The 20,001-nt window shown below is 37.6% G+C and overlaps 2 protein-coding genes across 2 annotated transcripts; both read left to right on the top strand.

Annotated features, from left to right (window-relative positions):
• The first annotated feature begins 1,606 nt into the window (after window positions 1-1,606).
• Window positions 1,607-9,756, top strand: BCL10 (BCL10 immune signaling adaptor). The gene is made up of 3 exons (XM_039320986.1): window positions 1,607-1,738; window positions 5,227-5,515; window positions 6,763-9,756. Exons 1-3 carry the CDS (start codon window positions 1,667-1,669, stop codon window positions 7,116-7,118), a joined length of 717 nt encoding a protein of 238 aa, XP_039176920.1. The 5' UTR covers window positions 1,607-1,666; the 3' UTR covers window positions 7,119-9,756.
• A 4,246-nt stretch (window positions 9,757-14,002) lies between these two features.
• On the top strand, window positions 14,003-19,917 carry CUNH1orf52 (chromosome unknown C1orf52 homolog). The gene is made up of 3 exons (XM_039321024.1): window positions 14,003-14,554; window positions 16,659-16,866; window positions 17,991-19,917. Exons 1-3 carry the CDS (start codon window positions 14,231-14,233, stop codon window positions 18,068-18,070), a joined length of 612 nt encoding a protein of 203 aa, XP_039176958.1. The 5' UTR covers window positions 14,003-14,230; the 3' UTR covers window positions 18,071-19,917.
• The last annotated feature ends 84 nt before the right edge of the window (window positions 19,918-20,001 follow it).

A 20,001-nucleotide genomic window follows, 5' to 3' on the forward strand; every position in this document is an offset into this window, starting at 1 on the left:
GACGAAGTCCCATTCGTCATCTTCAGGCTGGTGCTTTCAGCTTCGTGCTTCAAGGAGCAATGTGTGGTCTTAGCTGTTTCTTCCTTTTAACTGCCAGTGGGGGTATGAACTGATTGGGTGGGAGCTTGGCTGTGTTCTGTGTATATGAAATCCCATGCACTGCTTGTCCCAACACATACATCGGACAAACCAACAGAAGAATAAGTGCACGCATTGAAGAACATAAGAACTCAGTCAAAAAAGAGGAACGAACATCTTTCCTGGTCCAACACCTTAAAGCCACAGGACATGAAATTGACTTTAATTGACCATTGCCAAAAGTGAACATTTTAATCACAGAATAATCAGAGAAGCCATCGAGATAGAAAAATGCCCACACAGCATGAACAAGCGAGATGATACCTCCCGCCTACCAGCCATTTGGAAACCCGCCCTTATTGACAAACGACTCCCTAACACAAAAAATGATACCAGACCCACACTCACAAAAACCACACAGGATGGTCACCACCACACATCCACGCAAAAAGCAAACCCAAAGCCACACCGATGATGAGGCACGACCACAAACCAGAAGCCAGACCACAGCTGCATCATTAGCCACTTTAAACCCCTCCAATCCATACATGAAGCAAACTGACACCCTCCATGAAGATGAGGCACGACCACGAAGCCAAAAAATAGCAAGGCAGCCCAAAATCTTAAACCCCTCTGCAACTCAGACTAACCTGAGCACAACCAAACAGAACACTCCCCCAGCCAATCAGAGCACAGCCAAGCCCCCCAGCCAATCAGAGCACAGCCAACCCTCCAGCCAATCAGAGCACAGCCGCGCCCCTAACCAATCAGAACACACCTTCACCCAATCAGAACACAGCCAAGCTCCCACCCAATCAGTTCATACCCCCCACTGGCAGTTAAAAGGAAGAAACAGCTAAGACCACACATTGCTCCTCGAAGCACGAAGCTGAAAGCACCAGCCTGAAGATGACGAATGGGACTTCGTCGAAATGTCGCCAAGACACTTCCAATTTTACGCGGGAGAAAACCCGAACAACCAAAGACCTACATACATACACACACACACACACACACACACACACACATATACACACCTTTTGAGAACAGGCATCAGAATTTCATTTTTTAATGTGTGTGTGTTCACAGAAAAAAATGAAGGTTATTTTATCTCATCTCATCTTACTACTTTATGAATACACGTAGTTAACTAAAACCAATTCTATGCCAGCCACCCTATTCAAATAATTATTATAAAGCGAACACAACACCTAGCACCAAAGTTATCAACGGGGATAATCATCTCCCGTGTCCTCAGCCTCCGGGACCCGCCAGAGAGACCCACTTTGACCCTAAGCACCGAAAAACTACTAACCTAACTCTAAACGTAGGACTGAACGACAACCCAGAGATCAAAATCCATGTCTAAATAAGGGAGTCTTCTCTCGAGAAAAGCGCATGCGCGATATTAGACGCGCCTCCTTCGCGTGGGCCTGCCAGTAAGGGCGTGGCGTCGCTCACCTCAGACACAGGAAGTGGAGCTCTTCCCGAGGGAGTCCACCTCCGGGCAAGCATTTCTCGCTTCGCGAGAGGGTCGCTTCTCCCTCGTGGTCTTTTTTTTTTTTTTTTTTGCACTGCTGTTTCCGCCATGGCGGACGCTGAACTGACGGCGGCCGGGCGGTCGCTCACCGAAGACGAAATGGCGGAGGTGAAAAAGGAAGTAAGCGAGCGAGGCGCCGGGTTGCGTGTAACGGCAGCGAGCGCTTGGCTGGGGCGGCGGGGGGGGGGTGGAGTTTCGTGTTTGGGAGGAAGGGGGCGCCCCCTGCGTGATGATAAGGGGGGTCCTTAAAACATCGGTATCGAAAGGGGGAGTGGAAGCGCAATGGTTGCCATGGCGTCGGCTCGTCAAGTTTCCGTATCGGGGCAGATTGGTCGTTGGTCTTCGAGTGTCGCCGGCGCGGGGAATTCCGCCAGGTGTGGCCTTTCCTGCAGCTGCGACGTCATTCCTGCCTTGCGTGGGGGGGTCCCTTAAAGCGGCCTCCCTTCCGCTGACTGGAAAGCTTCAAGCATCGCCGGCTTTGTCTCCATCTGCTGCAGCGGAAGGATGAAATTTGTTACAATTTGGGGAGGGAATAATAATAACAATAACAACATTATTAACATACTTTATTTAGCAAAGCATGTTTCCTAGTCAGTGAGAGTTTTAAAATGGACAAATGAGAATTTAAAATTATTCAGCAGCAAATGAAAAAAGTACCTTTGTTTATGGCAAATGTCTATAGGTTTTATAAGCAGGAGGCAAATCGGAATCTATTCAGAGGTCTCTTGACTATTTTATTTGTTATTTACTAGATTTGTTTGCCGCCTGCCTCATCTGGGTGGTTTACTACTTTTGTAGTAGATTTATAGTAGATTACCTAACATAATAGCAACAAAATAAATTATTTCCTTAAGTTTTTTCCCCTTCCTCCTTAAGAGACAAAGAGTAGTTGACCAAAGCCTCCAATTTGAATTCTCAGCAATATTAATTAAATGCGTCAGATAACAATCGAAGAGGCCATTCAAAAGTTACTGGATGGACTCTGTTTCCAGGGGATCCTAAATCGTTAGCCATCACAGCTCCTTGTAGTGTAATCTTAATGTATGTGCCTCTCATAAAAATCCAAGCCCAGCAAAATGGACAAAGAAAGCAATGCAATGGAACTTCGTTTTTAATTACAAAATAAAAAAAAAGATTGTGCCTTCTCTATCAGCATGTTACTCATTTGAAGCTAGTGTTTTTGAAAAGGGGGATTTATTGTAACTGTCGAACTAAGGTTCTTCACGCCCCTCTTGAATTCTGTCTTACCTCCCAAAGGTAGGTAGGTACACCTTACAGTTTGGGTAACTCTGCCCTAGAAGTTCCAGGTGGTGGTTATAGCACTTCTCAGATTTTCATATAATAATTGGGTCCTTCTGAGATAATAGATAAAAGATGACAACTAGTTCAAACTCATTCAGGAAACTTGGTTGACAAAGGATGGATTTGACTCTTGCTCTCCACAGTCTTTATTTCATATCGTAACTGCTACACCATATTATATTTCCTTTCCATGTTCCTTTCATTCTCCTTGTTCTTCCAGGTTCCTTTGGTTTCCTTAATGGATAAAAGTCTTCACCAAATTCTACTTTTTTGTGTAGTGGGTTCTCTGGAGTGTTTATAGGAATTCCCCTTGCTAATATCTGAATGTTGCACATGAATGAGTCAGTAGAAGTTGGTTTTCCCTTTCTCCCATTTTTCTAGCTATGAAGAATAGATCTACAATATATAGAATATTCACTTTTTGTTCAAGATAAGTCAATTTCTCTTGTGATCTTTTAGATTGTATTTATTTTTTTATATTGGAATAGTAGTCAGAGAATAATATATTAAATTTTAAATAAACATATAAGAACATTAAATAATAAATTTAACTCCATTGTAACTTCCCATACTTGACAGCCACCTTCAGTGCACTTGGGCCGACTCTTGACAGCTTCACACATCTGGCAACATTGTTTGTGCTCTGCCTCAGTGGCCACCCACCCACCCTCCCTTGCTATCTGGCAGAAGCCCCCTTATCCCTGCCAAGCTCACACCAGACCACTCTGCCCGCTTACATCTTCTTGCACACTCCTCCACATGGCAGCAATCACCCAATTTTGGCTCTGCTGTATGCATGCATTCTCACTCATCCTCATCCAGCAGCAGCTACTTACTTGCTTGCTGGCTTGCTTGCCAGCTCCCTGGGACTTGTGACTTCCTAAATATTAAGACTTCCCATTCAATTTGCTTGTTATTAATACAAAGAAGATCAAACAAAAATGGAGGGAGTATACTGAAATATTGTACAGTAGTGATGTCAACATCCAAGTTACCTTGGAAGATATTCCTTGCTTACAAGAATCTCTAATATTAGAAGATGAAGTTAGTTCTAATATTATCAAGTCAGAAGAGTACAGGAACAGATAGAATACTCATGGAAATACAGCAAGCAACGTTATTTGTAAACTACCCAGAGTCATTTAGATAGTGAAATGGATGGTATAAATTTGATTAATAAATATAACAGAATAAGAATCAGTAAAGGTTCTAACCAAACTACACCAGCAAATCTGGAGAATGAAGGAGATTTAACTGGAAAAAAAAACAAAACAAGATTTGACTGAGTATGCAAACCATCACACAATATTCTTAATTTCACACGCTAGCAAAAAAATAATGATTAGAGTCCTGTATAGGAGGGAGATGCCAGATGTTCAAGTGGGCTTTAAAAAAGGCCAAGGAACATGAGACATTGTCACTGATGCACACTAGAAAACTGAAAAAGCCAATAAATGCAAAACATAAGTCAGTATGTACTTCATTGTTTATAGAAAGGCCTTTAATCATGTTAATTGCATCAATCTGTAGAATGTACCTAGAAAAAAATAGGTATCCCAGAATATGTCCTCATGCAAAATCTATATGCGGGTCAGGAAGCCTTGGTATGGACCCAACACTGTGAAACAAACTGGCTTCAGTTTGGCAAAGGAATTGGAATACATTCAGAAATGTATCTGCCTTGAAAATAGCACATGTTGAACTATATAGCAGAGTCAAACATTAGCACAGGAAATATTTGTATCATAAATTGTTTTATAATTTTTGTCATAAATGTCGTATGTCATATAAGTTTTACAAAATTTGCCAAATTTCAGTTCTGTAAGAACTGTATGTCCCAGATTTTGGATGTATTCTGTAAGTTAGTCCATTTGATCAACCTTAGTTCAAAAACCGTTGCTCTAGGATGCACTGTTTCACCCAGTTAAATGGAATGACAGTTTTGGTAATATATAGAAAGTATAGTATAATATAAAGTATTTTAGAAGTCTTTACCTAAAATTGTAAACTTCCATTCCCTTTTAGTGTTAAATACTTATTCCTAATGTTTAGTATTTTGTGATATTTGATTGCTAGTTCAGTAATCCTTAGATTAGTACCATGAAACATTATCTCATGGCAGAGTTGAAATTTGAATCTAAGACATAACTGACTCATTCTTGATAAGATACAATACTGCAAATTCTAACTAAAACTTATTTTTCAGGGATTATTTATGATTCATTGCTCCATCATAGTAATACAAAGAATAATTTATACATTGATAAAGTTAATCTTTTATTAATGTGCTGTTATTTTTATGCTAGGTTTTAGAACGATTACGACGCTATCTGTGTGACAAAATAATTGCAGAAAGACACTTTGACTACCTACGTTCAAAGAAAATACTGAGTAGAGATGATACTGAGGAAATTTCTTGTCGAACCTCAAGTAGGAAAAAGGCTGGGAAACTGCTGGATTATTTAGGAGAGCATCCAAAAGGACTAGATGCATTGATAGAATCTATCAAATGTGAAAAAACACAAAACTTCCTGTTAGAAAAAATAACTGATGCTGTCTTGAAAGCAAAAAATGAAAAACTTGAAAGTCTTAAAGGTACTGTTTTAATGACTGAATATTGTATATTTCAAAAGGGCTTATAAAATATGTAGTTACATAGCCTATTCCTATTTAGTTTTAACTTTGTTGCTATGAATTCTGTAAGTCGCACACAAGATAAATCAAAATAATTTCCCTTCCTTTGTATCAACGAAGGAGCAGAAATTTAGGAATAATGACATATATTCAAATATAAGAGCCACACAACAACATAACATTAAGAGAGTGCAATCCTATTAGCTTAGTTAATGTTGTACATTGCATTGGGGTTCATTCAGAGTTGCAAGTAGCATTGGGTTAACTTTTAATTTTCTGGCAGTTTTGCCCAGAAATATCACAAGGAGCCATTTTCTCTCCAGTGTTAAGTCAGTTGAGGCAATCCCCAGGAGATGTGGAGCACACTGTCTCCACTTTGTTGATGGCATGAATAGAGAGTTTTGTTTTGTTTTTTTTTTTCCAAAAGAAGCCGTAGAGGCATTGAAATATCCATGACTGGATGAGAGTGATAGATCTGAATTTTATTAAAATGGAAATTTTAGGGATGGGTAGTTCCAAGTCCCTGAAAATATAGTTTTCCTGACATAGATGGAATTGCTCTCTGTTCAACAGAGAAAAAGTTTATAAAATAATTGTTTCTAAGATGCCAGGAATGTAAAGCTCATTACTACATAAGACATAGCCTTTGGTTAATATGCCAGTACTGCTCTTCTTGGACAAAAACAGTTTGGTCTATTTATACCCCATGCACTGGTAGCTTCCTGTGCTATATATGATTCTCCCCTTACGCATCATCCAAAATTGCCGCCATATAACCCTATAGTTAAAATGCCTGCATTGGTCGCCAATTTTCCACTTGGACAAGATTTCATATTAATAATGTTGATGTGGCAAAGAAATGTTTTATAAATACTTAGCGACCTGATCCACAGGGCTGTATAGGCAGTCTGGATCATAACTAGGATTTCCAGATTTTTCTTTCCAAACCATCTCATTTCTTCAAGAAATAACAATAGGGATTATTTCTTAAGCTGAATTTTATTTATTTATCTATTATTAAATCTATTAACCACCAAGCGACTGTGGGTGGTTAATTTTGGGATAAAAATTCCACATAAATCTGAAACTTCAAAAAAGCAATGAAGTTAAATAGATAAAAATGTGTCAAAATGAAGCAAGTTACAGCAATAATTAAAATACCTTTTACAAGTACCATATCTGTAAGTAATCCAATATATTTTTTACAGGAACACGTTGTAACAACTGCATGGCTTCAATGTGTGATGAGGTAAACAATCTCTCTAGATCACAGTCAAATGACTCTAATTTTTTTGAAAAACAAAGAGACAGAGAAAACACCTACCTTCCTCCGGAAGAATATAGCACAGCTGCTTTTGTATCTGCCTCTTCTCTTCGTTCAATGAATTTGCCTATTACAGAGGTAGGAAGCATGGAAAATTCAGTTTTCTCTACTCTTCCGGGACCTGGAGATCCTGGAGCACCTCCTATTCCAACAGAATTGCAGAGTGAGCAAGAGGAAATATCTACCACTTCCAGTGACACTCCCTTTCTGCCTTTACGATCCCGCTCACTTTTTCCATAGTGGTGGTTTTCCTTGAATAACTTTACAAAGATAATATTATGCTAGATGTTGCCTTACGTAATTTTGCAAAAAAAAATGTTTCATCTTTTAAATTTTCTTATTGTACTTGGTTGTATTACTTTTGAAAACTGAAAGTGTTTTCCATAAATATTCAAGTTTAGCTACTCATGAAGCTGCTTGTATTATGCAAATTATAATACAATCCTATAGTACATAGATATTCAGAAGTAAGCTCCACTGATTGCAATGGGATTTATAGATAAGTAAATAGTGGCATTTAAAACAGTTGTTGCTATGTTGAAAAGTGATAGGGGAATGCTTAAAAGATGTCATATTTTTACATTTTAGTAAAAGTTTACTATATTCATTCAGTTCATAATGCCAGACAACTTCATTTTCTTCTTTCATAGTGGCAGATAAAATAATTGCTGAAATTATGTCACATAGATTCCTGATTACAATACTAAAAGATTTATCTAATTATGCGAATCACAATCACAAGGACAATTATTTATCATAGGGGAAACTCCAGATTGAATCTTGGGGTTATTTCTCTTACAGTTATTACATTGGAATAAAGTTTTCAACTGAGCAATTTCACTTATATTCAGAAAATATTGCAGTCTGTTTGAACAGAATGATCAGGAAGTAATGAAAACCTCAGCAAAGGGGGAAAAATACCTTCTGAATTACAGTATTATGACTATATCTGTGAAGATTAATGGGTCTCATACAGGTGCTGCTTGTTCACTGACCTGCTAAATGAGTGCTTCTTAACAACCAATCCTTGAAATTCTGGCTGTTTTGCAGCACTCCAACAGTTACCTGAATGCAATCCAGGCACTCGGGAACCGGCCTTGATTTCCAATCATTACTGTATCCCACATTCATATGATCCCAATTTGCTACCTTCCTGCCTGCTTCTCACAAGCAAATTTGAGGAAATTGGCAGGAAGTTGGGAATTGCAATAATTTGATGTCCATGCTTAATATCCTGTGCAGTCCTTGTTTAACAATGTAACTAGGGACTTCTGGAACTGCCAATAACTAAGCAGTGTAATTATGTGATGAACTTTACAATTGCATCGCTTGATGGAAAGTCCTAATTACCGCTGTTAAGCAAGGGCTATCTTTTATTCTGAATGATTGAATTCCCCAAGTTCACTTTTTAAAAACTATAGCAATTAAGAAATCCCTTTTGAAATTAGGGAGTTTATAAGATGTTAGGCATTAAATGTATACTGTTCTTTAAGAATTGGAGGTTAAAATATCCGTAGCATGATTACTTGACAGTAAGTTTTGTTGAGCTCAGTGGAGCTTACTTCTAGTGGATATATTTAAGTTTGCACTTTTACAATCTTGAGAATATTTCTAAAATGAAACTTCTCAATTTCCATGCTTATTTCTCAAGATGAAGCATTGTTGTGTTGGATACATAATTTCTACTATGTCATCTCAGGAAGTATAAAATCATATCTCTTTTTTTTCTCATGGCTTGAATGAGGTGCAACACTGTAGAGAAGAGATTCACTTAAAAAGCATATTTTCTAGGTAGCATAAAAGCATTTTTTTCTATTCATTTTTATCTTTTGCCATTTTTATTTCTTGGCCAGTAGGAAACAGTACTTTATATTAAATTCAAATTTTACTAGCTAAAAGCAAAACGACTTCTGTGGGGCTTCTGGGACAGCAAAAGTTTTATTAAAAAATGTTCTACAACATTTTGGATGAGACTTTAGTCAGTTATCTAATTTAATTAAATAAGTAACTTTGTGTTGTACATGTTACTTAGAAAAAATACATCACTGAGTTCTGTAGAACTTGTTCCCAGATAGACATGCATAAGATTATAGTCCAGTATTTTAAGAAGACTATATCATGAGTGGGCCGCATTGAATGAAGAGGAATTGTCTTGAAGCACATATAAAATATATACTTAACATATATAAATCACATAATGTTAAAAGTTTATGACTTTATGGGGTCACCTTACTAGCTGTGCAGGGCCGAAACCTATTCTATATGAGTTCAAATTGGTGCTAGGTTGTGTTACACAGTGCACTGCCCATGTTTCAGGACACAGATTTGTGTCAAACCTCAATCTAATCTAATTGATTTTTTGAGTCTCCTGTAATCTGACCATTTCTGTTAACAGTTTTTTAATTCAAGTGCTACCTCAGCTCAAACTTACATGATGTTGTTTTACAGAGCATGAACTTCCTTGTTTGACTACCAGCTGCAGATGTTGCCAAATTTATAAGAAAATACTGAATGTGCATACTTATGGACTGATTGTCCCTATTTCTTTGTCATATTTTCTTTTAAAAAATTCCTAGGGCCTTAGTATTGAAATTAGATCAGGGATTTCTCTCTCTATATTGTGCTTCATTTCATGTATGCCAAAACCTGTGTGAATTATTATAGGTACATAACGAAAGATAACATACTGCTCTATTAAATATCTTTGGAAATCATTATATTCTTAAATCACATTTTAAAAAATATTTACTTTATATAAAGCAATGTATTTAAAAAATATTTGGAAGTATGTGCTTACCGTTTAATGCTGACAAATATTTACAAGTTGGCAATCCATGAAGCATTTGTATAATAAACGTAATTGATTTTTTAAAAAATAGTTTTCTTGGTGTATTTATGTCCTAATCTTGGCTTCTCTTCACCAATAGTTATGTACTTACACTGTTAGGAAGCATTTTGTTAAGAAGTGCTTTACAAATATATTCAGAACAGATCCTATGTTGCAGATCCCCTTGTAATTTGAAACCCAACGATCTCCGGTCCAAGAAACCCCTATCTGACTCATTTACAAATAAATTCTATGCCAAATACAGTGTACTCATTATATGTTAGGAACATGTCCCTCTCCTTGAGTTGCTTTCTGTTACATTTATCAGATTCTTGAAAAATATCTTGTTGGCTATTTGTTGGAAGCAGGATACTCAGCTATGTGATACCATTCAAAACAACAGGTATATTTCAGTTTTCTAAGGAAGAAACCCTCCCCTTAGAAAAACTGAATTAACAAAATGGATGTCTTGATTCTAATTTAATAGTTCCCATGATTATTTTCTGATACCCATTTTCATTTTAAAAATGCCTCGAATATTCACAAACATCAGGTAAGAGTAAAAATTTATTTAAGACTCTAATAAGGTAGAGCAGTGATGGCGAACCTATAGCACGGGTGCCAGAGGCGGCATTAGGAGCCCTTTCTGTGGGCACATGCGCCATTGCCCCAGCCTTGCCTTCCCCATGACACCCTCCTCACCAGCAGCCCTGGAGAAGGGTCTCGCCCGAGAGTGGCCCACGCAGAGCAGTGCAGTCAAGGACATGGCAGCCAGGCAGCATAGACAAGACTCTGCCCTCACGCCGATCGTCCAGCAGCGCCATAGCAGCCACGCCTTCTGCCCTCAGTTGATGCTGTGGGGTGCGGGCAGAAGGCGTGGCTGCTATGGCGCTGCTGGACGATCGGCAGGCCCTGGAGGTGGTGAGTGGCCCTGCGGGCAGGTGGGGTGGGGGCAGGGCAGGGGGTGGAGCACAGGCAGGGCCAGTTTTTGGGCACTCGGTCTCTAAAAGGTTTGCCATCACTGAGGTAGAGTATTAGTAATAAAGGCCAACTTTTCAAATATTTGTTGAATTTATTGTAAAATAGATATTGATGTGAAATTTTGCACCCTTGATTTATCCTATTAGTCATAATAATTCCTATAAATAGGAAATAGTGTGGGATATACCTGCCAGTTTATTTTCAGTGTACTTGGTTTGTGATAAAAAAATATATTAGAAAATATCAAATTTTTCATTATGTGATGACTAAGAGGTAGTAAATAGAAAAGAGGCTATGAGATAACAGCAATTTGTAAGCCTTCTATAATAAATGCTACTGATCCTTCTGCATTTTTTCCTTTTTTTTTTTTTTTACAGGGGTTGTGTAGCCTGTGTTCTTTTTCAGCAAAGCCAAATTGACAGGAGGAGACTATTGGAAAAAAAAAAAAAAACAGATCTAAAGTGAAATGGTAATACTATATAAGAAAAGGGCATACTGATAAAGAAAGTAGTGTAAAAGAAATGGATTATTTTTTTAGAAAGATATTGCCGAATATCCAGACTATGGCTATAATTTTTAGCAACGGTCCCCAATCGTTTTGGCACCACAGACCAATTTTGGAAGAAAAATTGTCTTCCATGGACTGGGGGCAGGATGGTTTCACCTGCAACTTAGATCCCTTGCATGTACAGACGAACCTTTGCTCATTTGCCTGCTTGTGCAGCCTGGTATCAGTCTGTGACCTATGGGATGGGGATCCCTGATTTATAGTATACTCCCTTATCCTAAATTATCTTAACTATACTTTCTTTAAGAAAGTGTTTCTTTTAACTAGCCATGTTCTACTCATGAATCTGCTGAGGGATGGGTCAACAGAGCATTATTACATATGCCTGGATGCAAGAAGCAAAACAACAGCCCATGTCCTATTACAGTGCCCACTATATCAGGACTGGTAATCTACATCCCTGCATCCATTCCTTGCTAGGTGCAGGGGACCAAGTTTAATGTTAGTTTTTACCAGCAGATGTTTTTCACAGAAAAGTCTATATATGCCACAAGCTTCTGTTCAATGGACTTAAACTCATTCCAATCTGGACTGACCAGCTGTTGTTTAGGGATCTACAGTGGTAATGTTTTAATATCATCTAACATCTTGTTGCTTACCACTTTTTTAACTGTTAATGCTTTACTTAAGTCTATGTGTTTTGACTTAATTCACTTGCTCTGTATGAAACAAAAGAGCAGGCTCACTTTGGACAAAGACCTAGTGCTCTAAAGCAGTGGTTCTTAACCTGGGTGATATCGCCCCCCAGGGGGCAATTTCGTTTTTCAGGGGGACGATGGAACGAAAAGGGGTGACGCGGGGGTGAGGGAACGAAAAGGGGGCGATATTGGGGTGACGGAAAGAGAAGTTTTGGGGACACTTTTGAGACTTTTTCATACAGTGAATCGCTGTGACAGTGAATCTGTCGTACAAAAACATCAGATCGTTCGCTATTAGTGGATTGAATTGTTTTCAAATGTTCCTCCAGCTAGCTTCAGTACAGGACACTGTACATATGTGAACACACATCGGCTTCGTTTTCGAATTTTTGTTGTGCTCTGTAAAACATTTTGTGTGTCTCTTTGTATTGTACTTTTTTTAGCGTGCACTCCAGTTCGATATTATATTTTCTTTGTGTCTTTTAAATCCTTTTTACAGTGTGCGTGACTATATATACTTTCCTCGAATCTTAATTTAGTTTCAGAGTTTTTGTTTTGAAATTCTTAGTTCCTGCATTGCGGTTTGTTCTTATGCCCTTTTTATATTTCTTTTTGCGTCTTAAATTTCACTTGTAATTCAATCATTAAATGTTACTGTTTTTCTTTTTGGGCATTTCACTTTCTTGCAACTGAATTTTGTTTTCAGTGGTCATTACATTTAAGTGTCTTGAGTAAATAAGATAATAATGAAATACATGTATCATGAAGTTTGGGAATAAAGTGATGGGTAGCACTAAAATTTTTCACACAGTTGAGATATGGGAAAAAGACTGGAAATAAGTTATTTGCATCGATATATCCTGATGACAATTTTAAAGAAAACAAAAAAAGTGTTTGCATAAATTGAAGAATTATTTCCTATGAGAGGTTATGTTGGGGTAGGGGGGCGATGACAACTTCCTCATTGGCTCAAGGGGGCGATTCATTCAAAAAGGTTAAGAACCACTGCTCTAGAGAATTTTATTGTGCTGGGAAAGATGGAAGCAAAGAGAAGAAGGCAATCAGCAACAAGGTGGATGAATTCAATTACAGCAGCAATGGGTTCACTGGTGGGAAATCTGAAGAATCAGCTTGGGGGCAATCATCCTAAAGAAAACCAACCTATGTGGCTGCTAAGGCAAGTTTTGGGGAAGATGTTCAATGGGATTTGCCTTGAATAAACCTCATTGGCTATGCCACTGTCACAGTGTGAATTGTCACTAAGAATTGGCAACTGACCTGATGGCATTTAAGCAGGTATAACAAGCAACAAGATAAAAAATAGTTTGTTCTATACTTTTTCTGAAATTTTCTGAAGTTTCTCTTATTGCTGTATCCACATAAAATGGCAAATGATAATTGCTTGCTTGTTCTGGATAGTGCAATAAATTCAGCACATCCTAATGTGTGGATACGCTTTCATTTCTTATTCCTTACTATTCAATTTTATCTTCCATGATAATAAATTATTTATCATCCCCTACTGCTTCTATATTATTTTGTATTTGTTCATAGGTTTCCCAGTAAGTGACTAAACCAATATTATATTGTAATTGTATAGATAATCTTGGAAAGTATTAGTTTTGTGTTCTGCCTTCTAATCTGGTTATAGAGCTTGAACACTGTATATTTCTGTGCTCTGTATTTTATCTTAACCATGCAAAGCAGCTATGTTTGAGCGCTTCCTACTTTAATGACAACACAACTTCTGAGTAAACATACACGGAAGGATCGAATTGGTAAATATTGTAAAGGAGTGAAGGGAATTTTTTCAGTTCTACTCAAACGAACGACTGACTACATAGCAAGAACTTTTAATTCCAGTTTTAATTACAGATACGCATAAAAATATAACTGACCGCATACTTTTTAATTTAGACTTTCATCTGGACTGCAAAAATAGGGACACCCACAAGCAGTGGTGGAGAATTTTAAATCTGTTTTCATTTAGTACACATCCGGATTTCGGCCGCCAATATACGGCAAGCCCTGTTTTGATGCATCACGTTTAGAATTGACAAACTCACCTTCGGAATTATTAAACGGAAGATTCGGAAAGGGGATAGAATGTTCTTTATTATTTCTCTTTAAAATTAAAATATAAGTGGATTAGAAAGAGCTACTGTAACTCAAGAGTTTAATAAAACGAAGCCCGTGCTAAACCCATGGCCGACAAGAAGTGAATTCTTCCGAGCGGAGGCACGAATCCGACTGAGGGGACCCCTGGGCAGGTAACACAGGCAGAAAGGAACCAGAGAGGCTTTCCGCATACGCCACGAGCTCGGAACTTTCGCTTTGCATGCGCCGGCTGCCGAGGACTGGTGTTCGGGTTGCACAAGTCCCTGCCATGGCAGCAGCGGACGGGAAGGATCCGCTAGGCTTCTTCGCGGCGTACGGTAGCGACAACAGCTCGAGTGCCGGCTCGGATGCTGAGGACGAGGAAGGCTCGGGCCGAGGGGCCAAGGCGTCTTCACAGCAGCCCCAGAACGGCATCCCCGAAAGGAAATCGCGCTTGCCTGGACCCGACGAGCTCTTCCGCAGCGTGAATCGGCCGGCTTTCCTCTATAATCCGCTGCATAAGGAGATCGATTGGGAGAGTCGCGTCGTGCGAGCTCCCGAAGAGGTTAGCAAAGGTTCTTCTATAATCTATTCCTCTGGGTGTATTTCTCCTGGCAGGAAAGGCGCCTGGCTCCCCTATGGTTAAGGATAATCCTAGGATTAGGCAGGATCGAGAGGGGTGCCCCTTCTAGTCAGTTGGAGCAGAAACACCAAAGGGTTTGACTTGGTTAGGTTAACTTTGTAATAGGGGATAGGTTTTCGTGCATCCCCGTTTCACGCATAAATGAAACACATGGTGGTTTTTGTGTCTAAAGCAGGACTAGAACTCAAGATCTCCCGCTTGTAGCCTGATGCCTCAAATACTACACCAAACTGGCTCTCTCTTGAAGGCCCGGCTCACATTAAAAAATGGTCCCTGTGGTACCCATTTTTTAATACTCAAAGTGTGAAATAATTTGGAATGACTCTTCCATTCAGTATTATTACTTTGTGTGGGATATGGGATATGAAACTTTGTAGTCTTATAGGGTGTGAGGTGAACCTTCTCTGCTTGCCAGATTATTTTATTTCATTTTATTTCTTTAAAGCATTTATAGAGCCACCCATTTTTCAACCAAAGGCGCAAGCTCAGTCACAGTAAACATCCCTCCTGAGACATGGCTCTTGATCATACACAGAACTAGGTTCCTTCACCCCTTCCCTTAGTTCAGTGTTTCTCAACCTTGACAATTTTAAGGCATGTGGACTTCAATGCTGGCTGTGGAATTCTGGGAGTTGAAGTCCACATGCCTTAAAATTGTCAAGGTTGAGAAACACTGCCTTAGTTGGACACACTTAAGTCTCCAGTATTTTCTTCAGGACCTTCTCGGGACCCGTGAGATATTGAACTCTCTACTTTGAGAGAATCCTCTCTTATTTTTAGCTGTCAACATTACCATGTTGACCTAAAGTGATCCATATCAACCCCTAAGGGTGGTGGTTGTTATTGTTATTCATAGTATCATTAGTTACAATAATATTTATTGTGTTATTTTCATATAATATGTGGGAGTTGGTGAACAATTTGAAACTTCGTGAAGGGGTAAATGAACCAAAAAGTTTAGTCACCTCTGGTTCAGGCCATTTTAATATTTAAAATGCAAGGACTTTTAATTTTTTTTTATCTTTTTTAAAATAAAATTTGATTTTGCTTAACAGTTTTTGAGAGTGATTTACAACCCTGGGGAAAGGAAGGCCTAAATACTACATTTGCCAAACTCCATGTGACATAACCAGGATAAGGCACTAGAAAAATTATTTCCACTTTTTTGTATCTTGACGCGACACTCTAATTGTTAGAAAATGACACATTACTATGTTTTTTGTGCCATCTCTCTCTCAAACACTAGGTATAGAGGATGGCTATCAAATGGGGTACACCCAGGAAAAAAGATGGTCAGATATCAAACCACTGCTCTCAAGAATGTGATAAGGCCAGGTTTCTAGAAAAGAAAACTTGGCACCATCAGCCTTTCCTTCTGGTGAGCTTAGTTAGATCAGAATTTAGTATTATATTTTTACATTAATATTATTATTTTTGCTTTTTCTAACAGTTAGTACTTTTCTTACAGTGAATAGTTTGTTTAAACTATTTGTGTTCCTAACCAGCAGTAGCATCAGTGTTAAATGTTTATTACAACTTGGCTAGATTTTCAGATGTAAGAGTACATGTAGACCTCGACTTACGACTACAATTGAGCCCAAAATTTCTGTTGCTGTGCGAGACAATTGTTAAGTGCATTTTCCCCCATTTTACGACATTCCTTGAGACTGTTGTTAAGTGAATCACGGCAGTTGTTAAGTTAGTAACATGGTTGTTAAGTGAATCTGGCTTCCCCATTGACTGCTTGTCAGATGGTCGTAAAAGGTGATTCCGTTACCCTGGGACACTGCAGCCATCATAAATAGGAACCAATTGCCAATCGTCTGAATTTTGACCACGCGGCTATGGGGATGCTGCAATGATTGTAAGTGTGAAAACAATCATAAGTCGCTTTTTCCAATGCTCTTGTAACTTTGAGCCGTCACTAAATGAACTTTTGGAAGTCAAGGACTACCTGTAATTTGTACCTGTTATAGTCATATTTTTCAAATCTCCTTTACTGGTCTTTTCATATTTCTTTCAACAGCCTCCTAAGGAATTCAAGGCATGGACCACAAATGCTGTGCCTCCCCCGGAGACTTACGTTGTCAAAGAAAAAAAGCCTCCTCCTCCTCCAGAACGTGATATGGCAATCAAATGGTCAAATATCTATGAAGATAATGGAGATGATGCTCCAAGGCATATAAACAATGTACATTTCTTACCAGAAGAAGAACAAGAACACGTTGAGTCAGGTAATAGTGTTCAGTTTCATTCAAAATAAATAATGTTGGCCATTTTTGTATATGACTCCTTTAATGGGAAAATATTTCCTAGGCATCTCTTCCATGAATTGTGTAGAAGAGTTGTGAATCCAATTACAATGTTAGTAATGTTAAACGTAAACCTAGACTTGAGAGCAGCTTCCTATGAAATGTAGATGTATAGAACGTCCAAATCTTTCTTTGCATATTGTGATGCGTATTTTGATTAGCATGATTAATGCATTCAATTTTATGCATCAATGCCTACATGAAATTCCTGTATTCCCTAGGGAATTTTTACTAACAACTAATAATATTTCTTGCTGGCCACAGAGTCATGATGCTTAATGTCTAAGAGTAGCCTTATCTACCTGTTTCTAAAGATGAATGATGAATGATTTGAAAATGAACATGCTTTTAATAAACAGGAACAGTAAGTTCTTTGAGAAGAGGAAGATTCAAAAGCTAATACCACCCTGGTGCTGGAATAGCCTCTCCCAGTCTCAGCCCCTGGCTGTGGTTAAAGTCTAACATAGTGTTTCTCAAACTTGGCAATTTTAAGACATGGAGACTTCAGTGCCACAGTTGAAGTCCACATGCCTTAAAGTTGTCAAGTTTGAGAAATATTGATTTAACACATCTGAAAAGCACCAGGTTGTAAGTCAGGTTACAGGAGGCTTAATTGGAATACCCACAAGAGCGATCTGTTTCGCCTCTTTTCAAACATCACCATTGATGGAAAACCCTTAATCATTGAATTCATAATTGGACTGCTGTTATGGCTAAGGAAGTTCCCTAATCTCCATTCCTGTAACTTCTTAATAATAAAAGCAATTTGATGATGAAGAGGCTAAGAAGGATTGGGCCTGATTAATAGTTGGATGATTTATTATTACAAAATTCCCAGGTCTGTGTTCTAGATTTGGTCATTGGCCCAGCGGGGGGGGAGGGGGGGAATCCAGGAAATGACAACTTTGAGCTGCCTTTATATTGATGTCAATGAGGCTGCATGGATGCCAGGCCAATGTAGTCATCAAAAGCCGATACTATTGATAATATTTTCCAAATGTGGCTTTTGCAAACTTTGGCTTACGTACAATGTCTCTTCTTTGAAGATGGTGAAAAAGATGAACCCAGCCCATTTAAGAAACGCAAATTAAACTCTGATGAACAGCCAAAGAAGAAAAAGCAGTGAAGAATTGGATAAAGACTCATTAATTTATCAATGTCCAAGTTCTGATCTGGTTGATGTTTGATATAAATGTCAAGTCTATTAATGCAAATGTTTCTAGTGGAAACCTTTTAATTGCAACACTTTTTAAACATGTGGTAATACAGTATTTTTGCTCATACAGATTTTGGAAGTTTTGTCATATTCTCTTCCTGCTTAAGACAAAATTCTTGTGACATTATAAACCTTAACATACATGTTATAAATTTGTTGGCATTTAAACTTTAATATTTGGAGCAATAAACAAATATTATGAAACCTACTACATATGACAATGATGATATGTGAAATGTAAATGTAATAACTGTTTACTGAGCTCCTATTGTGATATATTTTTTTTCCTAATAAAAACGCTATTTTGGGGGGAGGGAGAGTTTTTAACTGCATTGTGGTGAAAATGGTTTTTTTTAAATGTTTGTAAATAGTTTATTAAAATAAAGCTGCATGTGTCAAAGGTACATTTATTACAAATTTCACCGATTGAAATTTTAACTGAAAACTGTATTCCTCTGTAGTGTTAGACAAACATGTATTTATATATGATGAATTAGTGATAGCTTGGAGACTAATTTCACAAATATTTTGCTTCATAGTTTCCAAGGAAGTTCAACTCAAACAGCTTAATCTAGAAACAGTCTAACAGCCATACAAATATAAGTATGATTTTAATGAGATAGAAAATATTCTCATGATATTAAGCGGACAGGATTTAAGTTAGATTTTTCCCTACATCACTTGTCTTTTCCTTTGAGACCTGTCTTGGCCTGCAATTGTGGATCAAATCTTTGATATTTATACAGAATTTCTGGAACCTATTTGTTTTATATACTGTTCCTTTGGTTTTATATTGCAAATTGACTTGCTGTTGTCCAATAATTATCTCAAGATTATTTAGGCAATTTTGATAAAGTTCTGAAATATCTCTCGGAAAGTGATTGTCCCTTGTTTATATCTTAGAAACTTCATGCCTACTTCCCATAATATGAGTTAATTCTATGGGATTAACTCATACAATGGTTTACTCAAGGCTTTCTAATGCTTTTTGTTTCAGTTCATATTTAGGTTATTTGCTCCGCAAAATATCTCCAAGCTCTGATTTTGAAGTTGCAGTTTTCTTGTTATATTTCCAATTTTAATTTTTAGTATATCAGTCTTAAAAGCTTTGTTTTTCTGTTTAAACCATATTAAGAAGAGATTGAGCAATTAACAATATTCATGGGCACAGTTCAAATAATTAGAAAAAAATATTTGATATTTCTCTCCTTTTTATACACTCGCATATAAAATGAACTTTGTTTCGACTTTGGTGGTATATAAAATAGAACTTCTTTCATACTGTATCCCATTTTTGGGATACAATTCTATATGAAATAGAAATAAAATTATATATAGGAGGAGGATTAAGATGCTTCAATTGTTGATTGACGAAGAAAAATATAGCGTTCCAGGGACTATTTCTTCTATATGTTTGATGTGTGTTTTTATATATATTGTACCTCTATATTTTCTGAAGTGGATTGTTTTTAAACAGGTAAAAATTATCCTGTTGGATCTTCATATGAGATGTTATCTTGTTTGTTCATTTATTTAATAAACTGCATCAATTTCAATTTCAATGATCCCAGATGATATACAAGAGCAGTGGCAGCATTCAATATCAGTGTTAATGTTAATATAAATGTTTTCAGATAATTTAATAGACTTTTTAAAAGGATGTTTTGTATTTTCAAGGGAAAATGTAACTGCAAAAGAATGGGCAAAGTCTGGGAGTATGCCGTGATGTATAAAATAAAACCATATTTCAAAAGTAATTGAATATAACTCAAGTTGGAAGCCTTTTTTGGATTATAACTCTATATACATAGTTTATTTTATTTTATTTGGAATTAACAGCA

Source organism: Crotalus tigris, unplaced genomic scaffold (genome assembly GCF_016545835.1).
Source record: "Crotalus tigris isolate CLP2741 ecotype Arizona unplaced genomic scaffold, ASM1654583v1 scf7180000023718.2468807, whole genome shotgun sequence".
NCBI lineage: Eukaryota > Metazoa > Chordata > Lepidosauria > Squamata > Viperidae > Crotalus > Crotalus tigris.

Bases quoted from the DNA above. Each gene is read 5' to 3' on its own strand.
- BCL10 (XM_039320986.1), top strand. From the start codon at position 1,667: ATGGCGGACGCTGAACTGACGGCGGCCGGGCGGTCGCTCACCGAAGAC. The intron at 1,739-5,226 runs GTAAGCGAGCGA...TTTTTATGCTAG, and splicing joins TGGCGGAGGTGAAAAAGGAA to GTTTTAGAACGATTACGACG. The intron at 5,516-6,762 runs GTACTGTTTTAA...TATTTTTTACAG, and splicing joins AAAACTTGAAAGTCTTAAAG to GAACACGTTGTAACAACTGC.
- CUNH1orf52 (XM_039321024.1), top strand. From the start codon at position 14,231: ATGCGCCGGCTGCCGAGGACTGGTGTTCGGGTTGCACAAGTCCCTGCC. The intron at 14,555-16,658 runs GTTAGCAAAGGT...TTCTTTCAACAG, and splicing joins TCGTGCGAGCTCCCGAAGAG to CCTCCTAAGGAATTCAAGGC. The intron at 16,867-17,990 runs GTAATAGTGTTC...TCTTCTTTGAAG, and splicing joins ACAAGAACACGTTGAGTCAG to ATGGTGAAAAAGATGAACCC.